Source organism: Macrosteles quadrilineatus, unplaced genomic scaffold, assembly GCF_028750875.1.
Source record: "Macrosteles quadrilineatus isolate MER2022 unplaced genomic scaffold, UCM_ALF_1.0 Scaffold_1__1_contigs__length_201487025, whole genome shotgun sequence".
Taxonomy (NCBI): domain Eukaryota; kingdom Metazoa; phylum Arthropoda; class Insecta; order Hemiptera; family Cicadellidae; genus Macrosteles; species Macrosteles quadrilineatus.
In genome coordinates, this window is record NW_026542594.1 from 16,600,320 (window position 1) to 16,617,804 (window position 17,485).

The following is a 17,485-nucleotide window of genomic DNA, read 5'->3' on the forward strand; positions in this document are numbered from 1 at the left end:
ACGTTCGGTTAAATATTCCGTACGGCTCAAAGTTCCATTAGCTCGATATTTTTCAGACTCAATCTTGGCTTTTATTCCTCTTTGGACGGCTTGACTCCAATACTTGCACTCAAATTCCTTAACAAAATGGTCCCAATCAAGAATGTCTGATCTGATTAGTTGTAACCATCGGGATGCGGGTCCTTCAAATGACGTTTCCAATAGGTCTTTAAGGTATTCGGTTTGATCGCAGTTCATATTCCTTTCGATCCCTCTCTCGTAATATCGCTTAAGTTTGCGCAGATATTCCATTGGGTTACCGCTTCGTCCATTAAATTTCGGCAATTGACGATCATTGTTCTCATTACCGCTACAGATTACTTGAATCGCACCTGCTTGTCCATTTATTGGGTTAGCTTGCTTTAAAGTTGTTTACTTCAGACTCACATTTGATTAAATTTTGGTTGAGAGTTTGAATTTCGAGCTGTTGTGTTTCAATTAATCTAGTTTGTAGGGTGATTTTAGGCAATACTTCATTTTGTAGGGCAGTTAAATTTATTTTTGAGTTACGTTCATTGTCAAGTTGTGTTTTAACTGTGATTTCTTCTATTTTTTGCTCAAAATTAGATTTATGTTCTTCTAACTGTGATTTTACTGTTGAGATCATTTGTTCTTGGAATTTGTTATGCTCTATTTCTGAATTAGATTGTTGTTTTGATATGCTATTAACAACAAATTGCTTCAACTGATTTTGAGAGTCTTCAATTTTTAACATTAGCCGATCATTTAGTTTAGCTGTTTCTTAAGTTAAAATACTTTGTGTTAATTTTATGGCATTTATTTCAGATTTTATTTCAATTTGACTTTCTCTAGTTTCACGTATTTGTGATTCAAATGCGTTTCTACAAGCTTGGATTTCTTGGTAGGTTTCGTTTATTTTATTGTTAAAGGTTTGAATTAGTTTAGCTTCAGTTTGATTAATCTGCAGTTTTGTTATTTCTTGGATTTCTGATTTAGTTTCACGGATTTCGTTTTTAGTTTCACGGATTTCGGACTTTAATTCTGCAGTTATTTCTGACTTTAATTCAGCACTGGTTTGTTCAAACTTATTACTCAAGTTGGTCATAAGGTTAACTAACATGTTCATATCGATTGTGGGTGTCTGTACTGGAGGATTTGTAACGTTTAATTCATCAGTTGAAGTGTCGGAATGTGTAAGGAGCTCGTGATTCACATTATGAACGGACTGAGACTGTGTTTGAATTATATCAGCTGTTAGACGGCTGTCTGCAATATCGTCTATCATCACATTTGTCGAGGTTCGGGGAACGTCGTTTAAGTCCGGCTGCATTCGGCACGACGGCACAATTGTGTTTTTTGTCGGTGACGTTTCGGCTAGAGGCAGTTCGGGCGGCGGAACAAAGCCGGTTAAAGTCGAATGATCAACGCTGTCTGATTGGTCAACGGAGCCGGTGAACGGTTGGTGGTCGTTGCAACTTGAGGCTTCTTCTCGGGTTTGTTGTTGTTCTGCTCGTTGCTCAAAATGGCTGCCGTGTGTTCTGTCATTTATGTCATCGTCGGCGTCGTCACTTGAACTCGACAATCTATCCAGAGACGCGTAGTTTCGTTTAGGCCGTAAATTATACTTATTTTCCGACATTTTAATGTGAAATGTGTTAGGTCATGCGTGAAATGAAATGAAATGAAATGAAATGCTTTATTGTCGTTAAAACTGAGTACAAAGTTCATGACAATCGTCAAAAGAAAAAGAAAACAATCAAGATGGCAACTAAAACTAAAACTCTAAACCAAAGTACTCTTCATGTTTATACAGGCAAGCCTGGGTTAGAGTAGTTTTTAAAACATGTTTAAATTTTGAAACACACAGGTTTTTGATGGATGCAGGCAAGAAATTGTACATTTTAACACCTTGGTACTCAAAACTATTTTGAGTGGCTGTATACTTATGCCTTAGTGTAGACAGATTATCTTTAGATCTAGTACAATAGTTGTGAACATCAGATATCTTTTCAAAGTGAGAAATGTTTTCTTTTACATACAACAAACTTGCCAAAACATACAAGGATGGAAATGAGAGAATGTTAAGACTCACGAAAAGGGGCTTACAATGTGTTCTTCTATTCACACTACAAATTAACCTCACCGCCTTCTTTTGTAAAGTAAAAAGCAGCCTGTTAGCATAAAAACTGTTGGCCCACAGTGAGGTACCATAGGACAAATAGCTATGAATGTGGCCATAATATATACAAATAAGGACATCATCTGAAACAGTGGACCTAAGTGCTCTTATCATAAATATGCCTTTTACAATTTTAGATGCTACAAAATCTACATGTGAAAACCACTTCAAGTTTGACTGCAAATGAAAACCCAAAAACTTCAGAGTGTTTACATCATTACCATTACTGCTTAGACTAATAGTCAGGTCCTGAGTCTTATCAGCATTAAGACATAACTTGTTTGCATTACACCAGTCGTTAATAACAGCAGATTTTGTGTCCAATGTGTCTGTAACATCATTCAAAGAGTTACCCCGTACACACAAGGCCAAGTCATCAGCAAAAAGAAAGCTTTTTACAGATAAGTCATTAATATTACAAGGTAAGTCATTTATATACAGTATAAACAGGGTAGGGCCCAATATAGAGCCTTGGGGCACTCCGTGGGGCACTCGAACAGGACTAGAATAAGTGCCATTTAGATAGACTTTTTGCCATCTGTCACTAAGATAAGATTGAAAAAACCTAACCAAAACATCATCAAGGTTATAGCAAGAAAGCTTATTCACAAGGAGATCATGAGCCACTGTGTCAAAGGCCTTAGACATGTCGTACGATCTGAACACTATACCACTTTTGGCCTCTAAACTTTGAAAGCAATTTGATATCAGTGCCTGGGTTGCTTGGACAGTGCTGTGTTTGGGCCTAAAGCCAAACTGACTACTTGCTAAAAGGTTACTATCCTCAAGATACTGAGAAAATCTACGATGTACGAGATGTTCCAAGACCTTCGACACTGCAGGGATAATAGATATAGGCCTATAGTTAGCAATGACATTTTTAGGCCCTTTTTTATGGACTGGTATAACCTTAGAAATCTTGAACTTGTTTGGGTAGCAGCCTTGTGTTATACAAAGATTAAATAGGTAAGTCAAAACTTCACTTATGTAACTAGAAGCTAACTTCAAGATGGGGACATTAATTCCGTAAATATCTAAACAAGAGCTATTGTTAAGACTGTTGATGGCTGCATACACCTCTTCTACAGTAAATAGTCCAATCCTAAAAGCATTGTTGTCCTCAATAGTCGGAAGAGCGTTGCAAGAGGTCAAATTTCTAAGATATTGCTCAGGACCATTTGAAGAGGCGGGAACATTACTTCTCAGGTTTTCAACACAGTCGACAAAGTAGGAGTTCAGTCCATCGGCAGTTAGGCAGTCAGGAATAGACAAAGGCTTACTATTACAGTTGCTTATTTCATTAATGATTGACCAGGATGTTTTAGAAATATTACTAGAGTTTAGCAGTAAACTGTTGTTATGGTCAAGTTTGGCTTTCTTGATTTCTTTGCGGTACTGCAACTTTAATGAGTTGTACTTAGTTTTAACTTCAGCAGTCCCTGCATTACAAAACAAAAAATATAGCCGGTCCAGCTCATTTTTCATATTTACAAGTCCTTGATGATACCACCTTTTGTTAGGTTTGTTGTTAAAACCGACAGTAGTTTTCAAGGGAATCGAACCATTTAAGGCCCACAACAGTTTGTCAAAAAACACTTTGAATTTAGCATTTAAGTCTAGGCTATGGTCATATAATTCAAACCAATTCAACTGACTAAGGTTGGATAAGAATTTTAAGGAATTCTGATGATTTAATTTCCTAGTAACTTTTCTCGGTAAAGAAATTGGATTAGATTTAGAATATGACTCGATGTTCATTGACAGAAAGGCCGCATTATGATCTGAGACAGGAGTGTGTATAACTGAGGCTTCCCATCTATCTGGGTGTACTGAGGTCACAATATTGTCCAAGCAGGTACCTTTGTTTACACTTCCAGCTGCGACATTAGGCCTAGTGATTTCATTAATTGCAGTGTGAAGACCAAAACTAGATATTAGGTTTTTAAGTTCCCGGACTTCAATGCTGTCAGAAAGTCTATGTTAAAATCACCTGTGCAAAAGAAGTCAAGTTTCACACCATGCATAGTTGAGAAGACATCATGCAGTTTATCCAGAAATAAATAAACATTACCTGAGGGTGGTCTGTAGAAGTTTACGATCACTGTTTTGTGCTTAACGATGTACACCGCTGAGGCTTCAAACGTGAGTTCTTCCACTAATATACTCAAATTTAACTTATTGTAAATTATAAAGTCTAGGTTCTCTTTTACAAGTATTGCAGATCCACCATGTTTAGACATTGATCTAGCAAAAGAGGTTGCAACTAAGTAGCCTCTTAGGCTTAAGTTGTTAATATCATTTTGTGAGACCCAGTGTTCAGTCAAACAAATCACATCCACACTACTGTCATACGCAAGCAAACGTAGGTAATCTAGTTTGTTAGTAATGGATTGAATATTCCACAGGAGGATGTTTAGTTTTTTAGCTGACCTAGATAGTATTTTATTAGACGACTGCTGTAAGCAAATGTTAGAGAAGTTCCCAATCGCTTTGTTATGCGTTGAGAGTTGTGTGTCAGAATTATCTGTCACTTCAGACTCTACGTTAAATTTACAGAGTTGGGGGGAGTTTCTAAAAAATTCTCCTGACACTGAGCAGTGCTTGTTGCTTTTTTAGCAAACCTGAAGGCATTTATATATGCCCCAGTAGGCCAGAATTCAGGCAAATATATTTTGTCCCACAAGTGAGCAGGAACCCCTACCTTAAATGTCCGATAGCCTGGGAATCTGTTCCTCATTTGTGTGACTTTGTAATCACCACTAATTTCATCACTTATATATTTATTAACTGTATCACAGTCAACGTCTGTAGCCAGCCTTGAGATGAATAAATACCTGTATTTGTTGACAGTTTTTAATTTATTGCTAGTGTTGGCAGAACCTGTGATCGAATTGTCGTTATTAAAATGTTGTTTTCCAGAGATTTGTATTTGTTTATTCACCTTAAGCCCATTAGCGTTAACTGAACTTGAACTTGTTGTAGTTGGTAGGTTAAGGTTATGTTTATACGGTTTTGACAGTTCAGTTTGACGTTTTCCACCATTCCTCTTCACTGATGTTTTTTGTTTGGCAGGCGTAACAGTTTCGCTGTTTCGCTTGTCTACTGCAAGAGCAGACGTCGCAGGCAAACTAGCAGAACTTTTGGTGGCAGACGACACGGGCAAAGTAGACGAATTGTTGACAAACTGATGACAACTACTAAGATTAGAATTGTCTTTATGACTGTGAATAATATTCTCTGAGTTGTCATTTGAAGATTTAGATGAGTCTATACTTTTGTCACTTTTAGCAATCATTTTAGATTTATTTCTCAAAACACTTGCAAAAGTGTTACTACTATCTTTTAACATAAGATCGCTGACAGCCTCTGCCTGATTAGACATAGCAGTTTTTAACCTTAAATTTTCTATTTTAATTTCGGAAATTTCTACTTTAATTTCTAAGTTGTTTTGTGTTAGTTCATTGATTTTTGATATCAGATATTCAATTTTCTCTGAACACGGGCAGACATGGTTGAGAACTGAGTTGGTGTCGTAAGCTACCGAATTGTCCGTGTTGTTACTCACGTTAGTCTCAGCGACGGAGCATATATCACACTTCCAATCAATTTGAGAACAATTTTCCACAAAGTTTGATTCTGATAAACTGGTACAATTTAAATGAAACATATATTTACAATCACCACTACATTGGATTTTGTCACATTTTAAATTAATGATTTTCTTACATGAGCCACATTTCAGTGACTTGTTTCTTGGCGGCGGTGCCATCTTGAAAAATTGCGGTTATCCATATAAATATGCGCATATAAATATGCGGTCCATCTTGTGGTTATTAAATATGCGATGTTGTTGTGTTGATTATTTTGGGAACAGGGGCAATTACGGGACAAATTAATTAACAATGCAAACTCTTAAATCTAACAAACTTATAGGCTAGTTATGGTGAGAATTGCAATAAAGTTAATGAGCTATTCAAGCCAACACGTTGGTGCGCCAATTTGTAAACTCACCTTACAATATTCATTTAGGCTAGGCCTATTCTATAAATGTTCAAAGTTAATAAGTTAACAAAGATATGGATTACAAAAGGTGTTTTATTTAAACAGATGAACAATTAACATGCAATGAGAAAAGGCTTGACGTTACAATGAAAGGATTGACAATGGTGGTGTATGGGGTTAAAATTAAATTGAAATAAAAGATAAATTTGAATAATAACTTGAAGGTTCAAATAATTTAGATGTGATCTATCTCAGGGTAGGGTGTCGTGCTGGCTTGAATGCTGATAATTAATAAATTTAATAGCGTCCAAATAGGCCTAATTAAAGTGTTAAATTTACACAATCTCAACAATGGAAAATCTAATTTTGGTGTTGTCCAAAAGGTAAGTCCAATTAGCACAAAATTTAAAAGAGTTTAAAGAAAAGGTTATACTTAATTTTGAAGATAATGATTGAGTTGAGTCCTCTTGAGGTTTAGGCTACTATGTGATTGTTGTAACTCTTTATAACATAATAAAAGATAAATCAGATAAAAAAGTGTATTATTCCATTAACATAGAATAGAAACTAAACATAAACAATAGTAATCAATAAGAATAAAGATCATATGATCAGCTGGTAATTCAAATGCAGTCTATTAGAAATTATAACAATCTTCCCCACATAAGTTTTGAGCTCACACATAAGCCTCAAGGTAACTTGGCGGTTGTCGAACACGTGTTGACCTACGTAACTGAGGTGACTCAACTTCATCGGGAATCTGTATGTCACATTCAGGATGCTGAGCCTCCACTACCGGTATTTGGCCAGTCGAAGAACGTCGAGGTGATTGATCTTGAATTCTGACTTCATCAGGAAAATGGATGCCACATTCAGGATGTTGAGCCTCCACTACTGGTATTTGACCAGTCGTGGAACGCCGTTGTAGCGTACGACCGACAATGGTTGAACCACTGTTTGTAGAGCGTTGTAATGCTGGTATCCCTGGAATATTGAACCTAACAGTACGTCTTTGGATATCTTTTGACTGTTGGTTAGTGGAGCGTCTTTGATTATCTTCTTCCCGTTGATTTGTCGTTTTAGGCGGTACTCTTGTTCTTATGAGTTGATTGATGTGCCTTTTGATTAAGCGTCCAGAGTCAAGCTTTACCATGTAATGTCGATAGCCCAGTTTGGATTGGATGGTTCCAAATTCCCAGATTTCGGCATTTCCAGAGTAAAGGCGAACTTGGGCTCTATCTCCTACTCTCATCGATCTTACATGTTTTGTCTGCCTAACTTCTTTTTCTTTATTTATCTTCTTTGGAATAGGAAATATGGCATCCAGCTCTATTCTTAATCTTCTGTGCAAATAAAGTTCTGCTGGGCTTTTCCCACATGCAAGTGGTGTGGCTCTGTAGCGTAAAAGCATTTTCCTGACCTTTTCTGGCATGGTGCCCTTTTCACTTGCCATTGATTTTAAACGTTTCTTCACAGTTTGAACATTTCTTTCGGCTAATCCATTTGTAGCTGGATGGCCTGGGGCAATAAATTTTTGGGTAATACCATGATCAATACAGAAGGCTTTGAATACATCGCTTGTGAAAATTGATGCATTATCGGTGACCAATGAATTGGGGTAGCCATGGAATGAAAATATTTCTTGAAGTGTGTGTATTGTTGTTTCAGTTGTAGGAGAATGTCTCATGACTCGGACCTCTGCCCATTTTGACTTGGCATCAATGGCAATTAGAAAATGATGACCCTCGAAAGGACCTGCATAGTCTATATGTAGACGTTCCCAATTGGAGTGAGGCTGATCCCACGGGTGTACTATCACCTTCGGGGGGTTGTTACGGAGCTTAGCACAGATTTCACAAGATCTAACTAGGTCTTCTATGTCATGGTTCATCCCTTCCCAGTACACATACCGCCTTGCAAGTTGTTTCATTTTTGTTATACCGATATGTGTTGTGTGAAGTTCTCTCAAAATTGAATTTTTAAGGCTCTGTGGAATGACAACTCGATCTTGCCAAAAGAGAATTCCATCAAGAAGGGTGTAGGGTGTGTCTTCGTTGCTTGTTTGTAGAGTTTTCATAAGAGATTTGAGATGAGAATCGTTTAATGTTGCACTTGCAATGGTCTGATTCGTGATAGCAGTTGAAGAAATTTGGAAAAGTGACTCAGCATACAGAAGGTGAACTTCTTCATTTATCTTCATATCAGTTGATCTTGAGTCTTGAGACAAAGGTGCTCGAGATAAACAATCAGCATTTTCATTTTCATCTCCTGATTTGTTTTTCAACTTATAATTGAATCCAGATAGAAATGAAGCATATCGAAGTAATCGAGCTGTTGTCATTTTCGGCAAAGAGTGGTCATGACTAAAGATTCTGCTCAAAGGCTTATTATCTGTGACAAGAGTGAACTGGCTTCCATACAAGTAGTTATGAAACTTTCCAACAGAAAATATAATAGCAAGTGCCTCTCGATCTAGTTGATTATAATTTTGTTCTGCAGGTGTTAGTGATCTGGATGTGTAAGCGATAGGGCGTTCATGACCATTTACGATGTGGCTAAGTATTCCCGCAATGCCAACAGGGCTTGCATCGCAAGAAAGTACAACTGGCAATTTTGGATCATAAGGAATCAGGACTCTGTCACTGCAAATCTCTTGCTTGAGCTTTTGGAAGGATGATTCACATTCTGTCGTCCATTGAAAACGGTGTTTCTTCTTGAGCAACTCCCTTAAGGGACAGGACAACGTAGATAGATTTGGAATGAAACGTGAGTAATAAGTAATCATTCCAAGAAATCTTCTGACCTCATCAGCGTTGTGCGGTCTTGACATTTCCATCACTGCCTTTATCTTCTCGGGAGATTTGCTGATTTTATTTTGCTCAATCAGATGTCCTAAGTATTCAATCTTTGTTTCAAAAAATGTACATTTCTTTCGATTTAGATGTAAGTCGTATTCTGTTAGTCTTCTTAAACACATTCGAAGGTTGTGAGCACATTCTGCTTGGGTTGCTCCATGGACGACTATGTCATCGAAATAAGCTTCACACTTATTAAGTCCATTGAGGATTTGTGACAAAATTCTGTTGAATTCTGAGGGAGCGGTTTTTATGCCAAAACTGAGACGGTTCATGAGAAAGGTTCCCTTATGTGTTGACATAGTTTGGATTTCACTACTTTCTTTGTCTACTGCTAAATGTAAGTACGCTTTATAAAGGTCAAGTTTGCAAAAGTATTTGGAATTTCGGAGACTGTTAAGAACATCTTCAACCGTCCTTATAGGAAAATTAGCCGAGACTAACCTCTCGTTTACACCGCACTTGTAATCCACACAAAGTCTCAGTCCACCATCTGGTTTGGGAATGATGACGAGAGGTGATCGCCAGTCACTTGTCGCAATCGGAGTGATGATTCCCTCTTTTTCTAAAGATTCCAACTCCTTTTCAACACGTTCTCTAAGTGCATATGGGACATCACGTTCTTTTGTAAATACCGGTTTTGTGTCATCTCTTAAAGTTAATGAAACTTGAATGTTAGGAACACAACCAATTTTTTCCTCAAAAATTGAAGCAAACTCATTCAGAATGTTATTCATATCTTGAAAGTTCTTTCTGTCGCCATCAACCAAATGGACTTTTGGATTAGTTTTCATGTCATGATCAATTTGTTTTAGTTCAATGTCGAAAGCACGGATCAAATCTCTACCTAAAATAGGATCGTGGCCTGATGAAACTACATACACTTCTGCTTTTAAAGATCGTTCTTTATATTGTAATGTAACTTTTGCTTTTCCTTTACATGGCACAATATCATTGAAATAAGCTCGAAAATTTAGATTTGAAGGTTGAAGATCTATTCCCAAATTCAATGCTAAGAACTTATCCTCTGGTAAAATTGTGTACCGTGCACCAGAATCTACTTCCATCTTCAGTTTCTTGTGGTTTATCGCTACCTCTACTATGTACTTTCCATGTCCAGGTTCAATTTCGTAGAGGTTGATGATTTTCTGATCTTTGGATACTGAACTGATTATGTTGCATGCCCCGTAGGAACAATCAGATTGTGAGTCATTGATCATATCATTGTCAGAGAATCGGTTAACTTGTTTACTTGAAGCATATTTCTTGGTCAGGGTATTGATGCAAACTTTTTGAATGTGGCCATTCTTCTTACATGCTTCACAGAATAGTTTTTCACGCCTTATTCGACACTGGTTTGATCGGTGGTTAGATGTTCCACATCTGAAGCAAAGATTGTTGATTCCTAAGGACTCATAATCGATTCTTTGGCTTGATCGATGCTTGTATGATGGCTTTTTCCAGGGAGATGATGTTGATGATGATGATGATGATGTCCGAGTGGATGGATGATCGTGTCTAGTGGTCTTCTGAATTTTCATTATATCTGGCACTGAAGAACTAGGGATCAGAGGTTTTGAAATGTTTGAAAGTTCCTTGCACTGGATTTGGGCTGCTTCAAGAGCTATAGCTCTCCTGACTATTTCATCAAAGTTCTCTTCCTTTCCTTGTAAAAGTTGTTCTCGAATGCTATTATCACGAATGCCCCTAATGAATTGAGCCCTTAAGAAAATGTGAGCTGTTGAAATGTTTTCTCTGCATTCACATTTTATGTAAAATTCACAGTCAGCAAGTTGTTTTTGCAAACTTGCAACATAGTCAGGTATGTTTTCACTTTCTGATTGGTAAGTGGAGAAAAAGTAATGCTGCGACACTACAGTATTCTTTTTAGGCGATAGCATTTCGCCAAAGGCTTCAACTAGCTGTTCATATTCCAAGTCTTTGATTTTCTTTGTAGGTCCTTTGAATGCAACTAAGTTGTTGTAATGGATAGAACCGATTGATGCACATAGAATTTGAGCTTTTTTAGTTTTGTTTGACACATTCTTCATGCTGAGATAGTTTTCAAATCGTTCAATATAGGCTGAAAATCTTTCTTTTTCTGAGTTGTAACTTTCAAATTGAGCAGTTGGATCTGGTGTGTTATCTTTCATTTTTTGTTCTAGTTTCTCAAACAACAGAAATAGAAGATCCATTTGTTGTTTCTGGCTTTCTATGAATTTGTCAAATTGTTCTGAGTTCATTTTGTTGTTATAACTTGAATGTTCCTAAGCCTGAGATGTAGTTATTAACATGTTATTTGAAGAAAAGGTAATTGAAAAAAAAATGTATCTGGTCATTAATGTATGAATAAACAAATTTATACTTTTACCTCGTCGCCAAAACTGTTGTAACTCTTTATAACATAATAAAAGATAAATCAGATAAAAAAGTGTATTATTCCATTAACATAGAATAGAAACTAAACATAAACAATAGTAATCAATAAGAATAAAGATCATATGATCAGCTGGTAATTCAAATGCAGTCTATTAGAAATTATAACAGTGATATAACTTGAACCTGGTCTTCTTGATAAATGAATTTGATTTTAACTTAAGTAAAATTTTGACTCCTTCTTCTAACAATTTCAACTTCTCAATGGCTTCCTTCTCTCTCAATTTCACTGTTCACATCACTGATTGTTGAACACATGGGATCACTTTCACTGCTTCTTAAATTTTGATTCCTTAAGGACTAATTTTGAAATGATATTATAAGAAATTTTGATGTATTGCAATTCTCTTACATATTTAATAAATAATTAGGTTGTGGGTTTTGTAAAAAAAAAATATAGGCTATGAAATGAATATTATTAATGATTAATTAAACATATTAATGAAATTATATAAATTAGGGAAATGGATTAGGGCAGCCTTTCTGAGGAGTGATTATTAGGTGTATGAATACAAGTTAACATTAAAAAAAAACTTAATACTAAATAATGAATGAAATGGAATGAAATATTACACAAATTCACCACGTTCAATGAAGTGACCCAGAAGTTAGTTGCTACTGTGAGAGGAAATGATCATGTTCCTGCAATTAAGATGGATTACTGTTATGACGACATAGAACAATGTACTAAAGACTGAAAATTTATCTTGTTTGTCATTGTTACCATTTGCAAGATAATTTTTCCTCAAGATTAAAAAAAAACTAATGTTTTCCTTGATCTACTGTGAGAAAAATTCTGTCTCATCACAAACTAAAAGTACATGCAACCGCAGGTGGTGTTTAGGTAAAAAAACTAAAACTGAATAAGAAAAACTGAATTGATAAAAATATAATTTTCGAATAAAACAAATAGGTTTACAAAGCTACAAAAATGTGTACGATTGAAATTTGCAAGATGAAAAAAGTTTGTATAACAGTTCAACATAACAGTAGCAATAAATAGAAACCTTATAAAAAACTAAATGACCATGTTAAAAATTGAGCCTGAGATTTTTTAATTTTGGCAAGTTTCAGAATCAACCGCGGTAGCCTAGAAAAGGCGCTGCTAGGAGTCGGGACGGCCCCACAGCAGTGTGAGTTTGACAAAGAATTGGCACGGAGAGAGAGAGAGGCTAGCTAGCGCTTACCTAGTAGTGGCCGCTTAAAGCTCATTTCAGTGGCAAAATCCAGTCTGACTGTTCCCCATGAGCATTTTGCTTCTTATAAGGTTTGTATTCATTGACAGTAGTCAACTAAATAATTAGAAAAATAAAAAACAATGATTTTTAGCGAATTTCCCATATAGGGAATAAGCTATTACCGTAGTACTCATGGTAAGACCTGGACCCGAGACCGATTTAATTTTTCATTTTGAGGTCCCTAGAGGCCAAAAACACCATACGTACAAATTCATATATATATATACATATATTTATATATATATTTATATATATATATATGTGTCCGTTAGCGCGATAACTCGAGCAAAAATGATCCGATTTTGATGAAATTTGGTACAAACGTGTAAACCTACGTTTATTCGAACGAGTTCGCGATCCAGCATAATCGGACCATGGGAACGGGGGTTTTATGGGGTAAAAATGGGTTTTTCCCATTTTTGAACCTAAAAACAAAAAATTTTGCGATTTATTTCTAAACCGTTTTGTAGAGCTTAAAAAAAGAAATAATTTAGTATATTGAAGCGCTGTTGTATGCCTTACGGTCACGGAGAAAATTCAAAAATAGTGTAATTAAAAATTCCCATGTTATTCTTATGGAGAAAATGAAAATTGTTGTAGTTTACTTGTTTATGGGTATATATTGATAAAATTTGGCAAATTTATTTATTTCATCCTATACTATTGACGTATGGTCAAAAAACACTTTTTACCTTCCCCGTAGCAGCAAACCTAAGCACTCGTTAAATCTAATGTTATTTAAATAGGGAATAATATGTCTTATTTATGGAAATCTAATATATAAAATTGTCGTGTCACAGTGTTTGTCTGCAAACTCCTCCGGAACGACTTCACCAATCGTTATGAAATTTGGTGTGTAAATTCTGTAGGTATGCGAATCGGACGTAAACTATTTCCCGTTTCGAAATTCTTAAAAGGGCTCCGCCCCAGTGGCTCTGGAGTTTCCCATGTTAACCTTATGAGAAATGTAATTAATGAATCTTAACAGCTGTTTCAATTAAACAAGTTGGTTCTGTTCTATGATGTTCAATAGCATTAAAGTTACAAGGATTACCAACAGGGTGCAGCACTATTATTTCTTTTACATTTATGACAACAGCTAATTTGCAACCAAAAGGTGAGTGAGCGTAGCGAACGAACTTCAACCTGGAGGCGAGTGAGCGTAGCGAACGAGCTAACCTGGAGGCGAGTTAGCGTAGCGAACGAGCTCCAACCTAAAGGCAAGTGAGCGCAGCGAACGAGCTCCAACCCAAAGGTGAGTGAGAGTAGCGAACGAACTTCAACCAGGACGTGATTGAGCGATGCGAACGAGATCATCTTGAAAATTAAACGTAACGGTACTTTCTTTCCATCGGTCTGTCTTAGGGGAAACCTATAACTTAGGCGATACGAAGTTCGCCGGGTCAGCTAGTATTTTAGTAAAAATGTAATCAGACGAGTTGAAATTCACTTAGTCTGCAGGTTTGCTGCGGCGGGGGTATTTAACAATTACGATTGTTGGCTTTGTTTACTTAATTAAGTTGAAATAGTTATTTGTGTAACTAGTGTGCAAAGTGGCAAAAAAAGTATGTGGCAAAAGTAAGTAAATGCAGCAATAAGCAACTTAGTGTACTATAATCAGTGCAAAGAAGCTCACTTTGTCAGGTGACTGTAGGAAAAAGATTGTTAGTTGCAGTTATTAAACCTTAAGAGAGGTTAATAAACTAAATATTATTTCATAAACTATTATTGTATGAAAAACCCTATGAACAGGTTGACAATTACTTAAGATGAAATTGAAAACAGATTTGGTAACCAGCAAAATATATTGTATTTGTTTCCTTTTACTAATCCTAAAATTTATAATCATCATAGGCTATGATAATTGTATCATACAACTTAATAAGTTTCATTTTTAATATTTGAAACTAATATAAATAAAATATCACAGAGTTTATGTCAACACCATCATAAAATAGTTGTAATAATCACAGAACAGTATTAATAATGGATTATAAAGGCGATTTTCAAACAAGATTGGAAATGCTTTTGAATGTGTACATCCAAACTAATAGAAGAAATTAAAATTCATTGGAACGGATTTTTGTTAAATTACTTGCTTTGCTATCAAATTAGATAGGTAAAAAAAAAAATAATTACATAACAGTGATGGGCGAGTCAAATCAAATAACACACTTGAATCTTTTCTTTTCTAAACTGGAGTTGGCAGGTAGCGTTTCTGACTTGGGTACTTGTTTAAACCAGGTTAGTAGATTTAGAACATATTCAAAGTTTCACAAACCTTAGGAAAGTTATTTAACAATACAACTCAATTACCATATGTAGCTTCTCAACTCCACTCATTATAGTCCTTGGACGCTGGCGGCCATCTTGTACTAGTTTCAAACAGCCGTTGAAGAGTTATTTATCATCTCAAAATATTTTTGTTCTAATACCAAAGGGATTGTAATTGAAACATCTACTAGGGCACTATGATTTAGGGAATTTTTTGTTAGTTTCGTAGAGCTGTTTTATGAGTTGAAACGGCTAGGCTACAATGACCCTTAACTCAGTGAATTGCAATTTAGCCAAGAGTCAAACTGAAATGTGAACTCACAATTTGAGGTGGCGAGATTACATAACTTGAGTAGAAAATTACCCATCATCAGCTACTAAAATAACATATCTTATTCTATATGATTATATTAGTTTAAGGCCTCTATTTCACTACAACAAATTTCAAAACATCTTCTATTTCTATTGTTTTCTTTCTAAATTCAACCGAACATTCCAGTTTCTCAATAAGCTATAAGGTACAACAAATATTTTTAGACTGTGGCATCTTGGTCTTCGGGAGATGGTCAGGCCATGTCTTTGAATTGTCAAAGATTGTGGCCGACTTGTTGTATGGGTTGCAACAATGCATCATCAGGGCAAACTACATAGTCAACTACCATCATGATGAGTTTTTAAAAGTAAAATTATAAAATATTTTGATAAACTTAACTAAAATACCTCTGAAAATTTTAAAAACAAAACTGAAGTGTCTTTTAAACAAAAACATAAAAATTTTACTTAGGTTTTAATATGACAATCCCTTCTTGCAGTAAAAAGTAGATGTTAACACATTAAAGCAATGACCACTTGAGGTTAACGGTTGATGAGCTATTTTTAACTAGAACAACTAAGCCTCAGTTTAGAGGCCCATCCAGGAGGAGGTTTGGAAAAGCCCATTTCTTCTGCTTCTTCCTGCATTGTAAATGGAGAAGATAGTATTCTTAACAAACGCTCAACCTGAAAAACCAAAATTGTTATTATATGTACAACAAGTCCAGTAGGACGTGTGGCGAAGCTAACAGGAAGAAAGGGTTGAGAATAATTGAGGGAAATAGTCAGATAATGGTGATTGGAAATCAAGAGGTCGAATGACTTTGATAGGGGATGTTGGGGCACTTTACACACTTAGGTACAATGTTGTGTGCAATGTGATGGGATAATGAGGCCAGAGGTCACGGCTAGACTAGGGAAAAAAGCAAGGCTCTACCAAAACATGAAGTACTCACTATGGAAGGGGGAAACATTATTGAAGTCAAAAATACAATGCACAATAATGTTTATGAAAATCCATTTAAAAGCAACAATTAAGTGTCAGCGTATATATTATTTTATACTAAATAAATTTACTAAGTTTGATCAAAATATATCCATAAACAAGCAAACTAGAACATTTTACAATATTCTCCATAAGATTAACATGGGAATTTTAAAATAACAATTTTTTTTTTATTTTCTCCGTAACCAACAATTGTACAAAAACACTTTGATAGACTAAATTATTTGTTTTTTAAGCTCTTTAAAACAGTCTCGAGAGAAATTGGGAAATTTTGTGTTTAGAGGGTCAAAAATTAGGAAAACCAATTTTTACCCCATTAAACGGAGTAAAACCCCATATATAAAAATTTGAATGAATGGTGTTTTTGGCCTCTGGGGACATCAAAATGAAAAAGTAAATCGGTCCCCGGCCTAGGTCTTACCATGCCACCTACAGTAATAGCTACTTCCCAATAGGGAAATTTGCTAAAAGAACAAAAATATATACTAGGTGTACAATGCAGTTGTATGTTTGCATTATTGAGCGGATCTAGCATATTAATCCAATACTTTTGTAAAGTCAATGCTATATCTGGTTAACGAAATAACAACGAATTATATCAGAAAATCAAAACAAATATAAGAAACTCCAATCACATGTTTTATTTAAAGAGTGTGGGGTGCAGACAAGTATGTACCCCCAAAGCAGAATGGTTCCTACGTGTCTGCAACGGCCTGTGAAAACCTCAAAATGTGTCCGCAAGCGCTAAAACTAAAAAGCTAAATAATGACTTATATACCGGTATATATATATACAGGGTGTTTTTTTAAAAACTTGCATCTTTATTTATGTGAAAACCGCAATAGATAGGAATATGCAATTTGCGGGAATCATCTATTGAAGTAGGGGGCCAAATTGTTTTGAATTCAACATTACATTCACATTCCCCCCCTTTCCCCCCCTGCCCCCAACTTATTTTTTTTAAATAGCAAGGTACCCCTTGTGACATATCAAATGAAAGAGCATGAAAAAAGAAAATGTTTGATGAAAAAAAATTAAAAATCGGTTAATAAATTTGCGAGATATTTCCCCCCCCCTTCCCCGGAACTTGATTTTTTTTAATAGCAAAGTACCCCTTGTGACATATCAAATGAAAGAGCATGAAAAAAGAAAATTTTTGGTGGAAAAAAATTTAAAATCGGCT

The 17,485-nt window shown here is 35.6% G+C and overlaps 2 protein-coding genes across 2 annotated transcripts in view; both read right to left on the reverse strand.

Moving 5' to 3' along the window:
• Positions 1 to 6,857: 6,857 nt before the first annotated feature.
• On the reverse strand, positions 6,858 to 11,279 carry LOC128994849 (uncharacterized protein K02A2.6-like). The gene has a single exon (XM_054419667.1). It carries the CDS (start codon positions 11,277 to 11,279, stop codon positions 6,858 to 6,860), a length of 4,422 nt encoding a protein of 1,473 aa, XP_054275642.1.
• Positions 11,280 to 12,336: 1,057 nt separating this feature from the next.
• The window catches only part of LOC128994859 (protein adenylyltransferase SelO, mitochondrial-like), a 49,274-nt gene continuing 44,125 nt past the window's right edge, over positions 12,337 to 17,485 (reverse strand). The window contains exon 7 of the mRNA XM_054419680.1: positions 12,337 to 15,983. Coding sequence (XP_054275655.1) covers positions 15,861 to 15,983 — 123 coding nt within the window. The 3' untranslated portion in view covers positions 12,337 to 15,860. The remainder of the gene's footprint in view (positions 15,984 to 17,485) is intronic.

Coding starts and splice junctions, on each gene's coding strand:
- LOC128994849 (XM_054419667.1), bottom strand. CDS start 11,279: ATGAACTCAGAACAATTTGACAAATTCATAGAAAGCCAGAAACAACAA.